The 22,648-nt window shown below is 43.4% G+C and overlaps 1 protein-coding gene across 2 annotated transcripts; it reads left to right on the top strand.

The window, feature by feature from the left end:
* Nucleotides 1–4,260: 4,260 nt before the first annotated feature.
* On the top strand, nt 4,261–19,991 carry LOC119659723. Of its 2 annotated transcripts, XM_038067980.1 has the most exons (5): nt 4,261–6,194; nt 6,255–6,404; nt 12,265–12,416; nt 18,633–19,019; nt 19,527–19,991. In XM_038067980.1, the coding sequence occupies exons 1-5, from the start codon at nt 4,448–4,450 to the stop codon at nt 19,752–19,754; spliced, it is 2,664 nt and encodes an 887-aa protein (XP_037923908.1). In that variant the 5' UTR covers nt 4,261–4,447; the 3' UTR covers nt 19,755–19,991. The 2 variants fall into 2 exon arrangements, with proteins under 2 accessions (XP_037923908.1, XP_037923907.1); XM_038067979.1 differs by having other exon boundaries at nt 4,261–6,404.
* Nucleotides 19,992–22,648: the final 2,657 nt, after the last annotated feature.

Raw genomic sequence — 22,648 nt, 5'->3', positions numbered from 1 at the left:
CGACCTGCAAGAATATATCAGTGGGAAAAGTGAACCAACGGAAGTAAAAGCGATTGTAGGTTCAGAGAGAAGTTTACCTGAAGAAACATATCCCACTGAAGTGAAACCCAATGTGCCTAAGGCAGTTGCTGAAGCGAACAGACCTCTCAGAAGTCGAGAGCATTCCACTGATTGTGTTTGTCAACGCTGCGAAGACGAGAAAACCCCAAGGGATGCAATATCCAAAAAACCTATCGCTGTAACTGAGGTGCTTCGGAAACCGAGAGTTCCCGTTTCCGACTTTGAAGAATATATCAGTGGGAAAAGTGAACCAACGCAAGTAAAAGCGGTTGTAGGTCCAGGGAGAAGTTCACGTGAAGAAACATATCCCACTGAAACGAAACCATATAAACGAAAGGTAGCTGAGGCGAATGAATCAGAAAGCAATCGAGAACATAACGCCGATTGTGTTTGTCAGCGTTGCGAAGACGAGAAAACCCCAAGAGATGCGTTATCCAAAAAACCGATCGATATAACTGAGGTGCTTCGGAAACCGAGAGTTCCCCATTCAACAAATGAAACTGAAGAGAGGCCTGACAGTATTCCCATTGAGACGAAGCTACACAAGGAGCAATCTAAACTTCCAATTGTTCCTGTAGTACAGGAAACCCCACCTCATGATCCTCAGTGTGATTGCACTATGTGTGAAGACAGGTCAAAGTGTGTATCCCCAGATTCATCTTGTAAACCTTTGAAAACTGAAAAGCCAATGACCAAACAAGAAGTTGGTAGTGAGTTATTACGGAAACCGAGAGTTCCCGTTTCCGACTTTGAAGAATATATCAGTGGGAAAAGTGAACCAACACAAGTGAAAGCCGTTGTAGGTCCAGAGAGAAGTTCACGTGAAGAAACCAATCCCACTGAAACGAAGCCGTATAAACCGAAGGCAGCTGAAGCAAACGAACCAAAAACCGATCGGGAGCATTCCACTGATTGTGTTTGCCAACGTTGCGAGGACGAGAAAATCCGAAAGGATTCATTATCCAAAAAACCTGTCGATGTAACTGGGATGCTTCGGAAACCCAGAGTTCCCCATTCAACAAGCGAGTCTCAAGGCAGGACTGAGAGTCTTCCCATTGAGACGAAACTAGATAAGGAGCAGACTAAACTTCCAATTGTTCCTGTAGTACAGGAAACAGGGCGTAATAATCCCCAGTGTAGCTGCACTATCTGTGAGGACAGGTCAAAGTGTGTATCCCCAGATTCTTCTTGTAAACCTATGAAAACTGAGAAGCCAATGACCAAACAAGAAGTTGGTAGTGAGTTATTACGAAAACCGAGAGTTCCCACTTCCGACTTTGAAGAATATATCAGTGGAAAAAGTGAACCAACGGAAGTAAAGGCGAGTGTAGTTCCAAAGAGAAGTTCACGTGAAGAAACATATCCCACTGAATGGAAACCATATAAACGAAAGGTAACTGAGGCGAATGAATCAGAAAGCTATCGAGAACATAACGCCGATTGTGTTTGTCAGCGTTGCGAAGACGAGAAAACCCCAAGAGATGCGTTAACCAAAAAACCGATCGATAGAACTGGGGTGCTTCGGAAACCGAGAGTTCCCCATTCAACAAGTGAGTCTGTAGGGCGGACTGAGACTATTCCCATTGAGATGAAACTACACAAGGAGCAATCTAAACTTCCAATTGTTCCGGTAGTGCAGGAAACTCAACCTCATAAACCCCAATGCAATTGCACAATATGTGAAGACAGGTCAAAGTGTATATCCCCAGATTCATCTTGCAAACCTGTGAAAACTGAAAAGCCAATGACCAAACAACAAGTTGGTAGTGAGTTATTGCGAAAACCGAGAGTTCTCGCTTCCGACTTTGAAGAATATATCAGTGGGAAAAGTGAACCGACGGAAGTAAAGACGATTGTAGGTGCTGAGAGAAGTTTACCTGAAGAAACATGTCCTACTGAAACGAAACCTTATGTGCCTAAGGCAGTTGCTGAAGCGAACAGACCTCACAGAAGTCGAGAGCATTCCACTAATTGTGTTTGTCAACGCTGCGAGGACGAGAAAATCCCAAGGGATGAATTATCAGAAAAACCTATCGATGTGACTGGTATGCTTCAGAAACCAAGAGTTCCCCATTCAACAGACCTCCTTGAAGAGGAAGAAGTGGACGTGCCCATAAAGACAAAGGTAGATACAAAGCCGCTTGAGCACTCGGCAGTTCAAATAGTTCAGGAGGAATCGTCTCACCTTCGACCCTGTGCCTGCACTATTTGTCAAGACAGACAGAAGTGCATCTCTCCAAATAGTTCTTGTAAACCAGTAAGGACTGAAAAGTCAGCTATTAAGCCAGGGGATATCGGAAGGTTGTTACAGAAGCCGAGGGTTGCCGTATCTGACAATGGAGGGGATATCAGTGGGAGAAAGCATTTAATAGAATCAAATGCGACCATTAACCCAGTGAGTCGACCTCAAGAAACACAGCTCATTGAAATAAAATCATATGATTCTAGAAAAGGCACTGGGAGGCACTCTGGAGATTGCCAATGCAATGCCTGCGTTGACAAAATCAATTTGAAAAATGCATTGTCAAAAAAACCCTTCGTTATAAATCTAATGCTTCAGGGTCCAAGAATTCCACCTTTAGTGAACACAATTGATGATAGACTTGAAGTTTCTGTAGAAGTAAAGCCAGACAAAGAACCTCAAATGCTTGTGATGCAAAAAAAAATAATTTCTTATCCACAGTGCAACTGTAACGTTTGTCAAAACAAATCAAAATGTCACCTGCCAGATTTAGCTTGCAAAGCGATGAAGACTGAAAAAATAACCATTAAACCGGAAAGCGTTAGAGAATTATTAGCGAAACCAAAGGTTCACGTTTCCGACTTTGGGGGAAATGATACTGGAAAAAGTAAACCCATCAAACTCAAAACCACCATTGATCAAAGGAAGGATCCACCTGTAGAAACACATTCAATGCTGGAATCTGAAGAAAGAATTGAGGAAGTTCCCATAGAAATGAAACCGCACACTCAACCATCGAAATTGTCAACACCCCATTTGGGACAAGAGAGGTTTTCTCATCTGGCCCATTGCCACTGCAGTATTTGTCAAGACAGAGCAAAATGTCTTTCTCCAAATTCTTGCAAACAAATAAAAAGTGAAAATGTAACTATTAAAGCGGACGGCTTAAGGGATATATTGCAAAAGTCGAGGATTCCTGTTTCTGATTTGGCGGAAGAGATCCTTGCGAAGAAAGAATCGATTGAATTGAAACCATTTACTGATTACGGAAAATACCCCGCCAGTGACCACACACCCATTGAAATTAAACTTAATGAATCAAATACTGCTATTGTAAGGGAACAGGAGACGGGTCGAAAGCATTCTACAAATTGCAACTGCAACCTGTGTAACGGAAAAAAGGAATCTTCCGGTATATCATCTGTGGGACCCATGACCACAGTGAAAGTTCTCCAAAAGCCACGAGATCCGAAATCTGCCACGGAGAAAGTTATACCGGTTGAAACGAAAGCCACAGTTCGGTATCCACTAGTCCCGAAAGTAGAGGAAGAGCTTGTTGAGATCAGGCCATGTGAGTTAAAGGCTTCTAACATGTTGGATCTTGCCTTCCCATGTGAAACAACTAAGTATGGCTCATTAAATACACATGATGTAAATGTTTCGCTGGCGGAATTATCGACTAATCGAGATGAGCCAAAACATTTAGAAACACAAATAGTACCAGTACAAGCGAAGCAGCACGCGGGCAAGTCCGTTTCTCGTGAAGGGCGTTTATCCCATGAGCGTGTTAATATAAAACCACAAGTGAGGGATGTCCGCATCTCCACTGCATTGATGAAAGAGGAAGGAAGTCATAAAACGGAAATCGCGAGCACTTCACAGATCATAGCTCATCGATCTCATTGCAAATGCAACATGTGCAAAACAGCAAAGCTGCATAGGTATACTATTAAGCCTTATGATATAAAAACATTACTTCAAAAGCCACGGATTCCCCAAACTTACTTAGAACCTAATTTCATTGGCCAAAATAACCAAACTAAAGTCGCCACAGTGTCTAATCAAGAGGATGATACACATCTGGAAACCAAGCCCCTTCAAATGAAGCCACATGAAAAATGTTCGAAAACTTCAATAGAGAGTCAAGAAAAAGAAACACATTCATCGGACTGTAACTGCGATATTTATGAGAAGGAAAACCCGCATCCGTCTGAAGCACTTCACAAGCCAATAGTTCGTAAAACACCACCTTGGCCGAAAGAAGTTTATTCTATTGAGGTGAAACCCAGCTCAGAGCGAGTCACTAATAAAGCTTTCCCAACAAGCGAAAAACCCTCTGACATCTCAAGATTATTTCAGAGACCAAAAATATCTCTCGCAAGTCTTCAACCTGAAGAAGCATCTAGCGCTGCAGTGGTGAGCCACATGCTACAATGCAAGTGTGAAGTTTGTCTAAAGCGATCCATAAAAACGGAGAAAATTCAACTTAAGGCTTTTGATAGAAAGGAGCCAGGTATTCTATCTAAATCTAAAGTTCAACTAAAGGAAGATGAATGCGAGCCTCCGGCTGCAATAAGCAAGGAGCAAAGAGAATTGCCTCCGTTAGTGAGTCAACCAACACAAACAGTGCAGCTTCCAGTGAAGCAGAAGCCCACAATACTGCCGAGTCGGAGAGAACCTGATATTGATGTGTCTGTACCTACTATAGGTCAAGCAATATCCGTAGAACTGAAGCCAAACAATGCACGCGATTTATCGCCTAGTTTGCCAAGCAGGCATTTTGCTAACCCGGTAGTATTGAAAACCACTAGAGGGGAAAAAGCTAGAACTTCACCCTGTAGGGTGCTTCAGCAATCGAATGAGAGTCGGAAAGTATCTTCCGACCGCGAACTCCCTTCTGTTCAATATCCTATTCGGATACATCAAACACCCAAAAAGGATAAAAAAGCAGAAATATCGACCCCTTTACAAAGTGCGCCTTTGCAGTTTGGTGAAACGTGTCGTTGCGAACAATGTGAATCAAGCAATCTCCGGCAAACTTCTCCTATCAAAGTCAAAAGTCAAGTAGGGGAGCATATTTTTCAGAAACCAAGGATACCATCACCAACGTTCACTGATTACACTGGAAAAGTAGAACAGCCACTTGGAGTGACTGGTGATGTGCACGAATGCACTTGCGAAATTTGTCAAGAAGGAGGTACAAAGGAATGCCCCTCTAAATACAAAAGGTTTACTTGCTTCCACTGCTGCAAAAGAAAACAGAAAAGCGTAATTAGTTGTCATCGACGCCCTTCGAAAACTAAGCTGGAAAGAATGTCTGACCCAATCGATTCGATAAAACCATCGTCTTCAAGTAAAATAGACAAAGTTGAAACAACTTCCCTACACACCATTTTTCCTCCAGTCTCCCCGAAAGCAAGCACCAGAAGCATACACTCATCCATGATAACTTCATGTCCTTGTTTATACTCTCTGGAAAGTTCCGAAAAAGATGAAAGCCAAGTTTGCACGTGCAAATCGGAACTATCTCTCATCGGAAAAATATCCGAAGAAACGGAGAAACCAGAAGAAACCTTGGGCAGCCAGATACCATCTCGGTCAGTTGCTCGTATCAGTCAAGGTTCATTATTAAGTTGCGTAACCAGTTGTAGTTGCTGGCGTGTACAAGACGATGAAACATTTTCTTCAAAAAGTACTTCAGAAATAGAATCGTTCATAAGTGTAAAATCTAGTCGAGAATTTGAAGAAGTAACTGAAGGCGAAAGAATACCTTGTACTTGTAAAACTAAACCACCACCAGCTACCCAAGAAGTTATTCCCATAGAAAGTGAAGAACAGCTGCATGAAGAATCAGAATCAATATCTGTTGAACCTGCATTCAGCAGGTTGACAACATCGCAGTTATCTGCAGCTAAAAGCATGAGATCTCTTTTCGGGACTTCAAGTGCTCAGATATCAATCCCGATTAACGATAGACACCCTGAGGAAAGCATTTCCTCTAATTTGGGTAAAAGCTATGAAGATATTAGTCTACCAGAAAAATCATGCAGTTGTACTGTTTGTCAACTAACGCCAGGACAACCTCTTATCCATGAAAACTTGGAACAAGACTATCACGATTCTCCAGGGTCAAAAAGCGAAACATGTCGTACCACGACAATAGACATACCAAGTAGGCCTTTACGCTGTCCTAATAAGTGCGGCTGTCTAGACTGTCCGTTTCTCAATCCAGATCGAAAATCAAAAACCCAGTTTACATATAAATGTCCTCAATACCGAAATCATGGTGACGATGTCGAATGCCAGGAACGACGTCGTCGCGATATAATTGACCAAAGAACAAAGCGATGTGCAATATGCCGTCGATTACTAATGGATTCTGGTAAGCAATAATTCCCCAATTTAAGAAAAGGATATGTGTCTATTCAATATTTTGCAGTAATGCTGCTTGTTTATGTTATGTTAAAGTTTTATGGAAGATAGAACCGTCTCGTTATGTGTGTCTACCCAGGTTAAAAGTCTTTCGCAACCACATGAAGACACCCCCATTAAATTGAATTTGTTATTGCAAAGGGGTTCGAGAAGCTTCAACTGTGCAATTCAAGTCAGATCGACGCGTGTGTGTGTGTGTGTGTATGGTGGGGGAGAAGCTACAGCTTCTGAGCACTTAGGCCGTGTTGGCCCATTGTACTCGCCTCCCCCGTCTAACGGAATATTCCGGATTCGTTAACGTATCGCAGGATTTCCGTTAGTGGATGTGATGCCACCCGTCGCAATTGGAGGACATCGGCACCAAAGATCTGATGCCTGATGCGTCCATAGGCGGGGCATTCACATAGGAAATGCTCCGTGGATTCCGCTTCCTCATTACAGGAGGGACACGTATCATCTTCGGTAATTCCTATTCTGAACATATGCCCAGCTAGTGAATTATGGCCTGTCAGAATGCCCACAATACACCTGCAAGTCCTCCTGCTTTTCGACAGGATAGACTTTGCGGTACGTATGTTCGGTTCTGGCAGGAAAAGTTAGGTGTGTCGAGCAGCATTTAAGCTCTGCCACCTGTCATTATGGGAAACTTGTTCCCAGTTTTTGAAAACAGACTTAGCCAATGCTACTGATACCCCAATTGCTGGCTCCGGTCCCGGCGTAGGGGAGATTGACCCCTCTTTCGCTAAAGCGTCCGAGATTTCATCTCCCTCTATGCCACAGTGACCAGGTACCCAGAGTAGTTCCACCGTATTGAATCTAGACATAGAGTTCAAACGGTTTCTGCATTCCTGAACAATTTTCGAGGTGATCAAAGGACTGCTCAATGCCCTCAGTGCAGCTTGACTGTCACTGCAGATTGCGATGCGCCTGCTCTTTAACCGCTCGTCAATCACCCAGTTTGCCACCCTTAGGATCGCATAAACTTCGGTTTGAAAAACCGTGGCATATTGCCCCAAAGGAAAAGCCCACTTCTCGTTTTTATTCGAGAGATAGACTCCGGCTCCAGAACCCTCTTCTGTTTTTGAGCCATTGGTGTAGAAGACTTCCGTATATCCCGCCACGCATTCCTCTAGGTCTTCCCAGTCCTCTCTACGCTTCAGGGTAACTACATATCTTCTACCAAACAGATGTATGGGGACAAGAGAATCGGAAGGCATTGTAAGAACTGGATTCAGTCCTCCCAGTAACTCTTCCAGTGCTCTGTGCCCCCCACATCCGTTGTTTTCCCATAGATCTAATCGAATTAGCCTATGAGCTGCTCTCATTGCAGTGCTTTGAATAAATATATCCAAGGGCTACAAATTGAGTAGAGCATTCAGAGCTGCGCCGGATGTCGTGCTCATGGCACCAGTGATACCCAGACAAACAGTTCTTTGCAGTGCGGCTAGTTTACGGTGAAAACCTTTTTGTCTCACCTTAACCCACCACACTACGGATGCATATACGAACATCGGCCTAATGATGGCAACGTATATCCACATTACCACATGAGGCCTGAGTCCCCATGTCGACGCAAAGGTCCGTCTGCACAGCCCATAAGCTGTGAGAGCTCGTTTCATCTTTACCTCTACATGTTTATTCCAAAGAAGTTTTTTATCTAGAGTGACCCCCAGATATTTCACTTCCTCGGAGAGTTGAAGGGTAGTACCTCTCATCTCAGGGAGACAAAGTCCATCCAGTTTTCTCCTTTTTGTGAATAAAACCATTGCGGTTTTATTTGGATTAACTGACAAACCATATCTAAGGCACCAGCCGTCTATCAAATCAACGGCACGCTTTATATTCCTACACACCATTCCATGATCCCGCTCAACAGCAAGTACAGCCACGTCATCAACATAAGCTTGAGCGTGTATTGGCAAATTTTGCAGTTCGCATAGCAGTGAGTCGATCAGCATACTCCACAGAAGCGGCGAAAGCATACCTCTTTGGGGACAGCCCTTCGTTGCTTCTGTAGTCAGGTAGCGATCGACCCCTACCTCAGCGCACAGCAATCTTTGCGTTAGCATAGCATGGATCCACTTAATTAAAGCATCATCAACACCATGCGCTCTGGCGCATCACAAAGTTTTTAAAAAGGCGCACAGTCAAAAGCCTCTTCAATGTCCACGAACACCCCCATCGCGTACTCACCATTCAAAGTTGCATCCTCTACCTTTGTGACCAAAGAATGAAGAGCAGACACACAGGACTTTCCACGTTGGTAAGCATGTTGGTTTTCACTAAGTGGGTGTGACCTAAGTGCGTTTCCACGAATGTGACGCTCCACCAGTCTCTCCAAACCTTTCAGCAAGAATGAAGTCAAGCTGATCTGTCTGAAGTTCTTTGGATTAGAATAGTCATCTTTCCCAGGTTTCGGTATGAAAACTACCTTAACCTGTTGCCAAGAAGAAGGCACGTAGCCCAGAGCAAGACATCCTTGAAAAATATTTCTTAGAGGTCGCTCTAAATGCTCCATACCCTCCTTTAGCATTGCCGGATAGATGCCATCCATGCCAGGTGTTTTGAAATGTTCAAAGGACAGTATGGCAGCTCTCACCTTTTCATGGGTAACAACCGCTTTCGCAGTATTGCAGTTCCCCTTGCAACGCTTGCGTGTTGAAGGGGTTGCAAGAACCGTCAACTCTCCCCCTACCACTTCTCTCACCCGTTCTCTCGGGTGGTGTACTTCCAGGAGGGTCTGTACTGAGTCCAGTCTGGAGCTCGTGAAAGTACCATCGGGTTTTCTAAGAGAATCCAACTTGGCCGACTCATTCCTTCGCCTTCCAGTTTCTCACAGTACGCTCTAAAGGAGTCTCGTTTCGAGCACCTCACGAGCCTCTTATATTCACGTTGTGAGTTCCTGAAATTTAACCAGTCTTCGTTCTAGTTACTTTTGCAAGCACAGTTTAGAAGTCGCTTGGTTGATTTCCTGAGTTTTTGCAGTTCTCGGTTCCACCAAGGAACCGTTTTACCGCTTTGGCCTCGGGAAATACGACAAGCCTCTTCATAGCACTCTAAAAGTGTGCAGTTCAGAGTTTTCAATTCATCTTCCAACACCAAAGGAGTCCTTAGTCGCCTAGGGGATTGTACTTTATTGCCAAGAAGTTCATTGAACTTTGCCCAATCCGTTTTCCTAGGGTTCCGTCTTTGTACTGCAGACTGTTCGCCCGCAACAGTCAGATTGAATTCTAGATATCGGTGATCTGACAGTGAGACCTCGTCAAGCACTCGCCAGTGTGTAATCAACTCTAACAATTTTGGGGTACAGATTGTTAGGTCAATTACTTCGCTTCTTCTCGGTCCCACGAACGTAGGGGCGCACCCTACGTTTGCAGTCATAAGACCAGCTGAAGTGATGAAATCAAATAGCTTTTCTTCTCTTGGATTGCATTTGCTACTGCCCCAACAAATATGTTGAGCATTCGCATCGCAACCTATTAAGAGTTCGAGACCACTTGATTCTGCATACGCCACCAGATCCCTAAGTTCTTGCGTCGGTGGAGGATACAAAGAATCATAGGGTAAATAAGCGGAGACAACTATGATGTCTTTCCTCTCGCCATTTATCTGGTATTGTATGATGACCGTAGCTAAGTCCTGGGAACAATATTGTCTCAGCATAGTTGCCTCTAACCGTCTTGACAGCAGGACGCAAGCTCTCGGTCTTATGGATCTTTCGTCGTAGAAGATCCTAGTCCCCTTTACTGATCCAATGCCACAGATTCTGTTAAATCGAACCCACGGTTCTTGCACCAGAAAGATATAGGGGAAATCCTGCAGCTTTGTCATTCTCGCTGCCAAGAGGTAGGAGGGAGCTTTGGCATGCTGCAGGTTGATTTGACCAATCTTTATGTTTTTCGACATAAACTTAGTCTATTGTCTTATGGAAAACAGTTAGAAGCGTATGCGGCAGTCCGCGTATGACGGGGTTTCCCCGACACCGTACCGCCAGAGACTCGATCCCCTCGTGATTGATTTCTCTGAGAAAAGCCGTACTTGGACGTACCACAATTCCCATGTTCTCATCCGCGAAAGATCTCATCTCATCCCGCAGAGCAATCGTCTGTTTTCCACTTAGCACCTTAATTGGTTTGCGGTGTCCGGGTTGCATAGATTCGATCACTCGAACTGGCATCAAGTCAGTTCCGTTCACGTCTCTGGCTTCCCTTCCTTCCGCCTGTTCTTTGGAAGGTGTAGGAGAAGTTTCTAGCAGGTAGGATTCACTCTGTAGTCCCTTCCCCAGTACGAGCCTCCATACGGGGGGCACACCGGTCCTAATCCCCGCGAGACGTGTGGATATAAGCCCTGGTGCGGAGCACAATAAAGCGTTGGCCACAGCAGATGTGTTGGTCTTACGCTTCTTGCGCGCATTACCGCTGACAGAAAAGTCTGGTGCGTCCAGTGTGGATCTTACCGGGGTTTCTAGTTTATCCCCACCTTCCGCCGGAGATTCCGCTTCCTTGCGTCCGATTTCTCTGGGCGTTACCGCGCCTAGTGGTATAGCCACGTCCATGTCCTCATTCCCAAGGTGCTCCACCTTCCTCCGCAGTGCTCTCTTCTGCCGTCGGCTTAGGGCCTTTCCAGGTTCACGGTGTCCGGACCGCTTGGATCCATTTCCACACACTGGCGTTAAACCAGTAGCGTCCACGTCACCAGCTTCCCGTTCTTCCGCTCTTCCCGGTAAAGATGAAGGAGAAGGTTCTGACAGGCAGGATTCAGCCTGTAGTCCCCCCTCCTTAGTGGCCGAAGTTTCCTTCCGCCGGGCCTTCCTCTTCCGCTTGCGAGTAGATTTGGGCTGTAGTACCGCGGACGAGCCGCCGTAGTCGGATTTCCAGTTTCTCCCAATTTGAGAGTTTCCGTACTTTCCTTTCTGGCTAACTTCGCCGTAGGCACCAAGTGCAAACTTTCCACTGAGTCGGAGAGCATGCCTTCTACAGATTGATCTGTAGGCGAGTATGAATGTGGTGAGGCAGTTTCCGAGCAGTTTTTATCCACGTACGCAACAAGAATTCAATGGAAGACAAATTGCGATCAGACGTACTTAGATAGATTGTTCATTTCCCGGTCTTATCTTGTGAACCACCATACAAACAACTATTGGAGAGCGCTTCTTAATTCCGCATTCTACCACATCTTACAATTTTTCCGTTCAGCCTGCAGAGGAGACGAGCATGAAGCATACTCTCCGAAGTCCTAGCCCTGTAGATTATGTTTTCAAGCCTTGTTTATATGGTTGCCGTAGATCCCTATATGAGGTATAGCACGTCAACCGCATCTACGCAATATCACTGTCGGTCCTTTTAATGTGCTTTAACTAACCCTCGATTTTCCCAAGTTTGCATATTTTCTTCATTGTTCTATGCCGCATAGTCCTAGGACGACCCATTCGCCGACTATCCTGGGATAGTGGGTTCTAATGCATATTACAACTCGCAGCGGTCTTGCCGCTTCTCAGTATGTGACCCACAGTATCTGGCTCGTTCGCCAATGAAGTTCTTCATTTGTTATTGAAACAGGAGTTGGGCGTGGAGCAATAGGGTTCATGTGGGACTCGCTGATCGATACTGAATTATTTTTCAGTACTAATCCTGAATGGTATGAAACCTTAGCCTGATCTACACATACTTACGAGCATATCCAGTCACCAGTGCCACTTTGTTGGCTACTGTTTTTTGTCATTGGCCTAAAAAGCGCCTCGATCATGGCTATTCAATATAAAGATGTACTAATCGAAGCATATTTCATCTTTTTCTGTTTTATATTTTCAGATGGCTGCCAAGTCCAAACCTGTTCCTGTTCAGCACGTGGAGTCCCATGTCCTCTAGATAGTACACTTCATAAAACCGAGTCTTTCTTCTACAGAGCAGCACGGCTTTTACTTGAATCGGATTCTGAGCTACACGGAGTCAGCGAAACGGCTGTAAGTTAAATTTAATTGAAGCCTTGAAAAGACTTAACTTTAAAAAAAAATATATTTATAATTTTAAATGTGAATGAAGACGTCGAAAGTGCATTGCAGGCACCATTTTCTAGACTACCGAACTACAGTCGAACCTTTCTATATTGAAATTCCTTTAAGCCGTAATGAACGCACACAGGATATCGAACACTTCTGTTGCGTTAATGACAAGAACGGTGCTTTGCTTACCAACCGTCGAGCCGCGACGGATAGATGGCGAGAATACTTCGAGCAGATTTCAACTGAAGAATTTGCTCATCCTCCACTTACACAACATTGCCGACATTTGGAGCAGTTCCACCAGTCAGCGCAACTGAAGTCGAGGAGGCAATAAAACAAATGAAATCGGGGAAAGCAACAGGACCTGACGACATCGCATCTGAGCTCTGGAAAGCGAAGAACTGGAACCCAACACTATGGCTCGGTGAATTCTTTAACCGGGTTATTCAGGAAGGAAGAACACCATTTGGCTGGCAAGAAAGTACCACTGTTCCAATATATTATAGAAAAAGAAAGGTAGTCCAGCAGAATGTTCAAATTACCGTCCGATCCGGTTACTTTCCCGTACCATGAAGATTTTTGAACGCATTCTTGTCAACCGTATTCGCGAAATCGTTGAAATAACCGTGAATCAAGCCGGATTTGTCAAGAACTGCGGAACTACTGACGCAATACACGCTGCGCGGTTACTCATGGAGAAACACCGTGAGAAGCATCGCCCTCTTTACATTGCCTTTCTGGATCTAGAGAAAGCGTTTGACCGTGTACCACACGAACTCATCTGGTATGCTTCACGACAACACTTCGTGCCAGAAGAACTCGTGCGCTGGGTTTAATTGCTCCACCATGATCCGAAAAGTAAAGTTCAAAGTAAGGCAGGTGTATCAAAACTGCTTCGTGTCTCTGTTGGTATTCATCAAGGAAGCGCCCTCTCACCACTCCTCTTTGTCCTTGTTATGGACACCGTCACACGGGATATTCAACGTCCAGCGTCCTACACACTGCTTTATGCAGATGATGTTTTCCTAGCATCTGATAGCAAAAATGATCTCGAGCAACTTGTTCAAAAATGGAATGATCGCCTCATGCAACACGGTCTCAGATTGAATTTAAACAAAACTGAATTTTTGACGACCGATCCCCATGAAACAGGCACAATCACTGTCAGCGGCAGTGATCTGCCCAGAACTGAGCGATTTAAATACCTCGGGTCAACGCTATCAGCCAATGGAGAACTGCGTTATGAAATTGCTTCACGCATTAACGCAACCTGGATGAAGTGACGTTCCACAACTGGTGTTCTTTGGGATCGACGTATCAACGAACGTCTCAAATCTAAAATTTACCGTAATGTCGTCCGTTCAGTCACTCTCTATGGTTCTGAGTGTTGGCCGACTATAAAAGACATTGAACGACGACTTGCGGTGATGGAGACGAAGATGCTACGTTGGACTAGTGGCGTCACACGTTTAGATCACATCCGAAATGAGGATATCCGCGGTCGTTATGGGGTTGCACCGATCGTGGAAAAGTTGCGAGAGAGGCGTCTTCGGTGGTATGGTCACGCAATTCGTGCAAACGAGAATTCACTTGCCAAGATTGGTCTGAACATGGAAGTCGATGGTAAACGACCAAAAGGCAGACCTAAACAACGGTGGCTTGATACGCTAGATGGGGATTTGAAAGCCTCGAGATTGCACTCAGATCAGGCATTCGATAGAGCCAAATGGCGAAACCGATCACGACGAGCCGACCCCGCTTGTGAATGGGACAAAGGCTGAAGAAAATGAAAGAAGAAAAAAGATTTTCTAATTCAAACTTTTCGGCCTTTCATTGGCGTTCCCGTCAGTTTTCTATATAAAATTCAATCTCTAAGTCGAAAAATATTTGATATATTATAATTTCTTTAAGTCGAAATCGAAAGATCGACTCCATTTAAATTTTTCGGCATTTGCTGAAAAGCCTACTGTTAAATGGCACCCCCCAGTACATTAGCTTCCATTTGTTTCTATTCCATTTGGGAAGATTTGGTTGGTTTGGAAGTGCTAGCTCTAGCGGAAATGTTAAAAGGAACAGATCACGCAAATACTAAACAGTTGATGAAGCTGTTTTCGAATGGTTCAGTTTAGCGAAAGGTGGCAATCACCCTATAGGTGAACCAATATTAAAGGAGGCCCAAGAATTTTCTAAAAGCTCGTATTTTCCTGCTTTAAGAGCTCGGAACGTATAGCTACGGTGAAACCAAAAATAGACATGGGGTCTATGAAAAAAGTATATCTGGAGAAAGCGCAGCAATCAAGAAGCGGTAGATGACTGGCTTGTTTTCGAACTTGCTTTAATATTACCCTATAATTCGACTGCTGAAGATTATGGCAAACAAGCGGTTATGAACGACGGGGAATATTTTTGCAAGTTAGTTGATCGGTGAGGACAAGAATATTATTGTTAAGGAAGTGACAAAAAACAATAAGAATAAAACAGGAGAAATTTGGCAGCTTATTAGAACCTAAATAAAATGTCGATTGTTTCCAAATTAGAGACGATGCCCTAATAGCTGATATTCTTGATAAAGCTCGAATTTTAGAAGATGTTTGCCAATTTCCAAAATCAAGAGCGACGGTGAAAATCATGATGATGATTACGACGCTACAATAAAAATATCTAACAGAGAAAAAATTACCGAATTAATTATTAGTTTGCAAATGCCTAGTGTACCGGGTCAAACAAAATATTTCCTAAGATACGACCGCATACACGCTACGCAACGCGACACTACAGTTAGCGCAACTGCCACGACGCGGCATACCTATATTGCACTAGCATAGAGGTAACTACAAACATCGGCATGTTTTGACATTTTAAAAGGTGGATACAAACCTTGTTGCTGTTTTTGTTGTGTTTTAGTTGTCCCACGATGTCCCGGTAAGCTAGATCAGAGAGAGCTAAGTTCTCTGGTCCGACTTAGAATGACCATAAGTGAAAACGAAAAATGGCTAGGTCTGCGTAGTTCCCTTAGCGGTAATGTGTCGAGTCTAAGGAGAACCCAAGTAAGACCATTATTGAACGGTATTTAAGGTCGGAAGCCGTTGTTTTTAAAAAGTTTTTAAGTTAGGTTGTGTATTTAAAGCACGTGATTGTAAACGACACTTATTATTAAAATTTCTTTTTAATGTTTTGTTAAATTGAAATAAACACAGAAAAACTGAACACTACCAGCTTTAGTGAGTAATGCTTTGAGACATAATGTTCTATGAACAGAGTCGGTAGTATATACACTGTCCCACTGTTGCTTTGTCCAAAGTGCTTACAGGACACCGAATTGGTCTGACCACAGTGAGGGTTGCATCGCAACTGATACAAACCACAATTGGAGAATCGTAGCAGTCAACTGAATTATTCTCTGCCAGGCAACTCAGCCGCGCCGCGTCACTTAGCCGAATGCGGTGTCGCGTAACGCCGCTCAAATGTGTATTGCTGCCTACAAAATCAACGCACGCTTGGAGATCTGCTTAGTGCTGATCGACTACCAAAGCAATGATCGCCGCCTCGCGGTAGTGGGAACGAAAATATTGCGTTGAATCACGTCCGAAATGAGTTGTAATTCAGGGTGACGAGAACTCACTAGCTAAAATTGACCTCAAGATCAAAGTCGACGATATAAAGGCCGACCTAAATATGATTTGAGACTCTACCCGAACTAGGCCTGTGAAATTTAAATCACGTCCTTTCGGTTAGAATTTTAGAGTACTTTAACGTTTTTGTTCCAGAGTTTCACTTTAGTGTGATACTATGTTACTCCCTGCATGCAGTGGGATTAACAGTCCCCCCTCCCCTCCTTTCTACCAAATTATCAATAGAAGTGACCATTTCTGATATAATGGGTCTGACAGACATACGGACGGACAGACAGAGAAGTAGACAGTAAACCGATTTTATTATAGTAAGGTTTTGTTTTACACAAAACCTTAAAAACGAGTTGCTGTCAAGTTGGCCTAAGCTAATAAAGCTGTAATGTGTAATTCGAAACGCAACTGTTACATGTATTTTGAACTTTACTAGATTCAATGCAGATTTTCCTAGTTCAATTACTAACTTTATGTTTTCTAGCTCCAGCACGACACCCCGTTCTTGCAGAGGAATGCAAATATATAAATAAACCGAGATCCTGTAGTAATACTTAATGACTTTCTTGCTGTTATTACAAACACATTTGCTCCCTTTTTACTTATAACCCCCCTTCTTATTCAATCAAGAATCCGAATTTGATGCTAAGATTTTCAAGAGTCTGTATGCATGTATATACATATATACATGCACACATCCTTGTAAGGAAACTAGAACTGGAACTGAATATAATCGCTTTACTGTTTGTCTGACTGTCTATCTGTCGCACGTACTTTTCTCGGAAACGGCTGCACCTTTTAAGTTGAAATTAGATGAACATATGTAAGCCATGAAATCTCACGCATATAACCCAATATGATTGTGTGGAATTTAAGGAATTCCCCATAGAAGCGACGTGTAGAGTATTGAATAGAAAGAGTCCATTAATGTTTTACAAAAAGGATTTGACATCCGTTGCAAGCGAGGAGAGAGAGGATTCATTCTCAGAAACTCTCTCTGTTCAAACAAAGTTAATAATACAGGGGTGCGGCAGCATAACTTCCTTTTTTCAAAACTCAATAAAAACTATTGTATGCATCGGAAAATACTTATTTTTTATAATGTAGGTACATGTCTAAAGTTTTTATTTACATTGTTTTGAAGATCAAATCTGTTAGGTGACGTCCCCCATTCTCCATACATTGCGTAAACCGATTTCTAGCGTTTGTCATGACTCTTGTTAGCAACATTGACGCTCTCACTGCTTCAATGTTCTCAGGTGATCTAACGGGCCGAGGGACTCCAGTTCTTCCTTTTGTCGCATTTGCAGTTTGTCTGAATGTAGTGACCCATGTAACAATTGATTTGCGATTCCGAAATGCACGGTGTGTTGCAATAACCGAACTTCCGCTTGAAAAGTAAACCTCAACGGCAAAGGCACGCTCCTCACTATTCCAACGCATGATAGCGACTGAACCGTGTCGGGACAAAACTTTACAGTATCCCCTCTTGAACGAGACCACTAGCGCTCCGCTATGACATCAACTAACTGAGTGGCGCGCATTTTAAAAAAGGAAGTTATGCTGCCGCACCCTGTATGATATATAACTATATTCTCGAATTTTATTGAAAAGTCTCCTTTAAATTAACCTTGGATTAGAAGATTTTAGAGAAACATAACGCGCATTATAAGGTATACTATTAGAAGGAAATCGGCTTATTATTAGTAAAGTTACTAAGGTAGCATATAATGTCAGTATTGCATTGAAGTGAATAATCTGACATATATTCATAAATACCAGTTGAACCCGGAAGGCCTTGTTCTGCCTGTGTACATTTGCAAAAACTGCGGATTTTCTTCAGATACTGGAAGAAGTGATGAAGTGAGCACAATATAGCCACATTCAATGAGAACATTTCGACGCATTTTGTAATTGTAGTTTTCATTATAATTTAATTCTACTTTATTGGAATCGATTCTCAATATTAATCGAATCTGTCATGATCGTTCAACGTCACCACGTTGTGTCTTGTTCTTCGAGAGTTACAACAGTTTTCAAAGTAGACACTTTTGCTCGAAAATTTGTAATTTCTACACCATGTTGATGAGATGTTTCCGCACCTCTTAAAGAGAAAGCTCAAATTCGCAGGTTGTTAAATCACACATTTCAGTTTTCTCATGTTTCAGAAAATAGGAGGGAAATAGGGGCTCCAATTCATTTTGTTTCCAGTCTTCAGATATTTTAACAGTTCTACTGGCTGATACAGTTGCCGTTCATGTCTGGTTGATCTTCCAATGATTTATTTTTTTGGGTAGCATTTTTAACCATTTTCAGAATTTCAGCCCCATCCCCTCCGGGGACATACTGACCTGCTAATTGCTAACAAACGGAATTGTAGTGTAACGAAATATTCACACATATAAAAAACAGAAACAGAAGTCGAAAACAGGAAGCACGGCCAATCTGGTAGCGCCGTGCTTCCTGTTTTCGACTTTCTTTCAACTTTTGAATGTTAACATTGTTTAAGGAGCAGTTCATTTCAATTAAATATTTTAAAATATTTTTTTCTCAGAAAACATTATTCAGATTCATTTTCTCGGAACTAAAAAACATAAAAAGGATATTACATCAAAGAATCACTGGTGAGAGTACGAGCAGAAGTAGAGAAGACGATTGTTGTCAGATATCCGCCTGCTATTGTTCCGCGATTGGAACTCCACCAGGAATTCGAAGAAGTTTCAACTTTCCGGAGTTAAAACCATTCGAGTCAGCACCAAGTTTGCTGAGAAGTCCTTTGTTTGATAGTGACGAACACATACCTTTGTCAAGGTCTATGTTTTCGCATAGTTTTTGTTACTGTGGATTGACTGTTCAAATTGTATCAATTAAAGCAGTTGGAAAAAAAGCACTGATGGTCACATGGAAGTATGATGGTAATAAGGACATTAGCCGTTTTGAGGTAATTTTCCACTTACATCGTACACGCCAGATTTATTAAAAACTTAATTTAAAGCAAAGAAAACTGGATGATAAGCTATAAACCTGAAAGTAATTTACACAATCTGGGTGGTTCATTTTTTTTTTCATTGTAACTGTATATATTTCAACATATATTCAATGTTTTACTGAAATCGATTGGAACGTGGAACCCATCTAGCGAACATTTTGCGGCATTCTAAATAAGCTGTCGCGATCTTTTGGGAACTCTCAGGGAATTATATGCCTATTTTTCTCCAAGATGTTCAAAGCCCCTGTTGGAGGTCATTGTGGATCTAGTCATCGTCCTTTAAAATGTGTTTTCATCGGAAACTATTTCTATGTTTACAGACCTCAAACCTGAATTTCTCTTAATTCCGTCAATCAGTATACAAAAGAAACACATTTTTCACATGGTCCAGTAATGGTCCATTCATACACTTCTTTCATTTCTTTTCGTTAGTATTCTCTCTAATCCCCTCTCTTCTAGATCTATGTTGATGGCTATCTCAAATGTCACAAGTTCTCACCTTGCCGAAACATAGCAATAGTTAATGACGTTGATATAAATAAGGAACATCATATTCGAATAATTGCAATACCCAAGACGTCACCATTAATACGGAATGGAATGGCTTTACGAGGTCTTTATCTTCCAGAAGAGTATCGAGGAACTTACAGCCGAACCTGCTTATACCAGCCACAAGGACCTGCTTAATTTCGAAAGAGTCCATTCTGAAAGCTTGGTTTATAACGCTCGTGTCTACTGGAATGTGCCTATTCGCTAGAAAAGAAATATTCACAACATTTTGAAATTTGATTAGCTATGAAGCAGCGACATTTTTGCAAAAATTGAATTTCAAAAGTGGCCACCTTTCCAGTTGAAATATTTTATGGTTTTTAGGATAACACACAATGACCCCTTTGAGGAAAGCCTATAAAATAATTCAGAAAAACCAGCTTTTAGTGAATAATAAATTTTGTTAAGTTTTCCAATTGTAGTTTTTTTAAACTTCTGGTTTGTTCGATCTTGTGAACAAAAGAATATGTTTTTTTAGTCAAAATAGAGGGCGCACTAAAGAAGGAAGAAAAGAAGGAAGAAGGGTGGTCAAAGAGTAGTATAGGTCCCAGGGCGAAACGTGGATTGGTGCCCACGATGGAGCATAAAACCTGGGAAATGCCTACTGAACCAACACCAACAGCTCTACTACCAAACCCTATCTCCACCTCCACGTGGTGACCGCTGGGAGCTCTTTCTTAACGAAAAGCTGCAGACGGAGAAGGATGAAGGCGAGTCTCCCGCGCCTAAAAACGGGAAAAATTGTACCAACTGGTCCTCCAGGTTGGGGGTTGGGTAGGGCTGGCAACCCTACACGGAAAACAACTCGTTACGAAGCCACAACAGGAGCCTCGGACTGGACGGATTACACAACGACGGACCCGGCAACGACAACGGATCAACGATTTGCGCATTTTCTCATGGAACGTGCGCTCCCTGTACAGAGATGAAGCTGATGAGCAGCTAGCCGATACCTTCTCCCAATATAGGGCTGATATAACAGCGTTGCAAGAGATGCTATGGACAGGGGCCGGTTTCCTGGAGAAGAGCCACTACATCATATATTATAGCGGTCATCCAGTAAACCATGTGGTCGGAGTAGGTTTCTTAAACAGCCAAAAAATGAAACCTGCTGTTATCGGCTTTGAAAACATAAGCGAACGGTTATGCACTCTGCGCTTGCGAGGCAAGTTTAGAAATATAAGCCTCATCAACGTTCACGCCCCTACAGAAGAGACTGCAGAGTCGGAGAAGGACACCTTCTAGGAGGCAGTAGAACGAACCCTCGAAGCCTGTCCCAGATATGATATTAAAATCATACTTGGGGATTTGAACAGCCAAGTAGGAAAGGAACCCATATTCAGGCGATAGCTTACACGAAATGGTTGTTGGAAGTACCTGTTTTGCGCGGAAAGCGGTCCACAAACATACGTGGGCCTCTCCAGACGGTACCACTTTCAACCAAATTGACCACGTGTTGATCGAACGCCGCCACCTCTCAGCCTTCATGAATGTCAGAACATATAGGGGGGCCAATATAGACTCGGATCACTATCTCGTTGGCATGGTGCTCCGAGCTCGAATAACAATACCACCTAGAATCCCCTCTGACAATCAGGTGAGAGTGAACTCTGAAGCCATCCACAACACAACCCTCCGCGACACCTATAAGAGGAAAATGGATAGCGCAATAACCGCAGTCAACAGAGGACCTGGAGATGAAGCATCAACAAATGATCTTCACAATCACCTGAAGAACGTTATCATGGATACGGCCACAAACATACTTGGCCCCAGCCGCAAAAGGAGTCGGAACGGCTGGTTTGACGATGAATGTAAGCTAGCAACGGAACGGAAGAATGCCGCATACCGAGTAATGTTGCATTCTCAAAGAACGCGGCCACGCGCAGAGACTTATCACGAACTCCGTCGAGCGGAGAAGCGACTTCAGAGACGGAAAAAGGAAGCCTGGGAGAACCAACAAGTCTGTGAACTAGAAAAGTGCAGGAAGCAACCGCACCACGCGCGGAAGTTTTACCAACAAGTCAGCAGGATGAAGCCTTATACACCTCGATGCTCATCCTGCCGAGATAAAGAGGGAAATCTGATTTCCGACAGAATGGGCATATTAGAGGGATGGGTTGAGTACTTTGATGAGCTACTGAACAACCAGAACATCGGCGAGTTGGAGGTCCCGCCAACTGAAGACGACGGACAAATACTGCCACCACCAAGTTTAGGAGAAACAGTCCGTGCAATTCATCGGCTAAAAAATCATAAGTCGCCGGAGCCGATGGAATTACAGCCGAATTGGTTAAATATGGAGGCGACCAGTTACACCAAGTGGTTCATCAACTTGTGCTCAAGGTATGGGACAGCGAATCAATGCCTGACGATTGGCAACGAGGCATTATCTGCCTCATACATAAAAAGGGAGATATCACACAGTGCAGCAATTATAGAGGTATCACGTTGCTGACTACCATCTACATGATATTCTCCGCTATCTTGCTAGGCCGAATAGCCCCATATGCCCAGAACATTATTGGCCCATACCAAAGAGGCTTCACTCCAGGCAAATCAGCAACAGATCAGATTTTCTCTCTGCGGCAGGCGATGGAAAAACTGTTGGAATATGGACAACAGTTGCACCATCTGTTCATCGACTTTAAAGCCGCCTTTGATAGCATAGCCAGGGTAAAACTGTACACGGCCATGAGAGAATTCGGTATCCCGACGAAATTAATAAGACTGACTAGGCTGACCCTGATCAATGTGCGAGGCCAGATAAAAGCAGCAGGATCACTCTCAAAACCATTCGACATCAACAACGGTCTACAACAAGGGGATGCGCTATCATGCGTCCGCTTTAATCTGGCCCTCGAGAAAGTGATCCGTGATGCTGAGGTAAATGCAAGAGGTACGATCCTCTTCAAGTCCACCCAACTACTGGTCTATGCTGACGATATCGACATCATGGGAAGAACCGCCCGAGACGTACAAACTGCCTTCATCCAGATCGAGCAGGCGGCGGTTGACGCGAGATCTTGGGC

Source organism: Hermetia illucens, chromosome 6 (genome assembly GCF_905115235.1).
Source record: "Hermetia illucens chromosome 6, iHerIll2.2.curated.20191125, whole genome shotgun sequence".
NCBI classification, from domain to species: Eukaryota; Metazoa; Arthropoda; class Insecta; order Diptera; family Stratiomyidae; genus Hermetia; species Hermetia illucens.
The sequence above is the reverse complement of the archived record's forward strand: the minus strand, read 5'-3'. Positions and strand labels throughout refer to the sequence as shown.

Excerpts from the sequence above, each read along its gene's own strand:
- LOC119659723 (XM_038067979.1), top strand. The coding sequence starts at position 4,448 with ATGCTACAATGCAAGTGTGAAGTTTGTCTAAAGCGATCCATAAAAACG. Across the intron at positions 6,405-12,264 it reads TCGATTACTAATGGATTCTG|ATGGCTGCCAAGTCCAAACC; the intron begins GTAAGCAATAAT and ends TTATATTTTCAG. Across the intron at positions 12,417-18,632 it reads ACGGAGTCAGCGAAACGGCT|AAAACATTATTCAGATTCAT; the intron begins GTAAGTTAAATT and ends TTTTTTTCTCAG.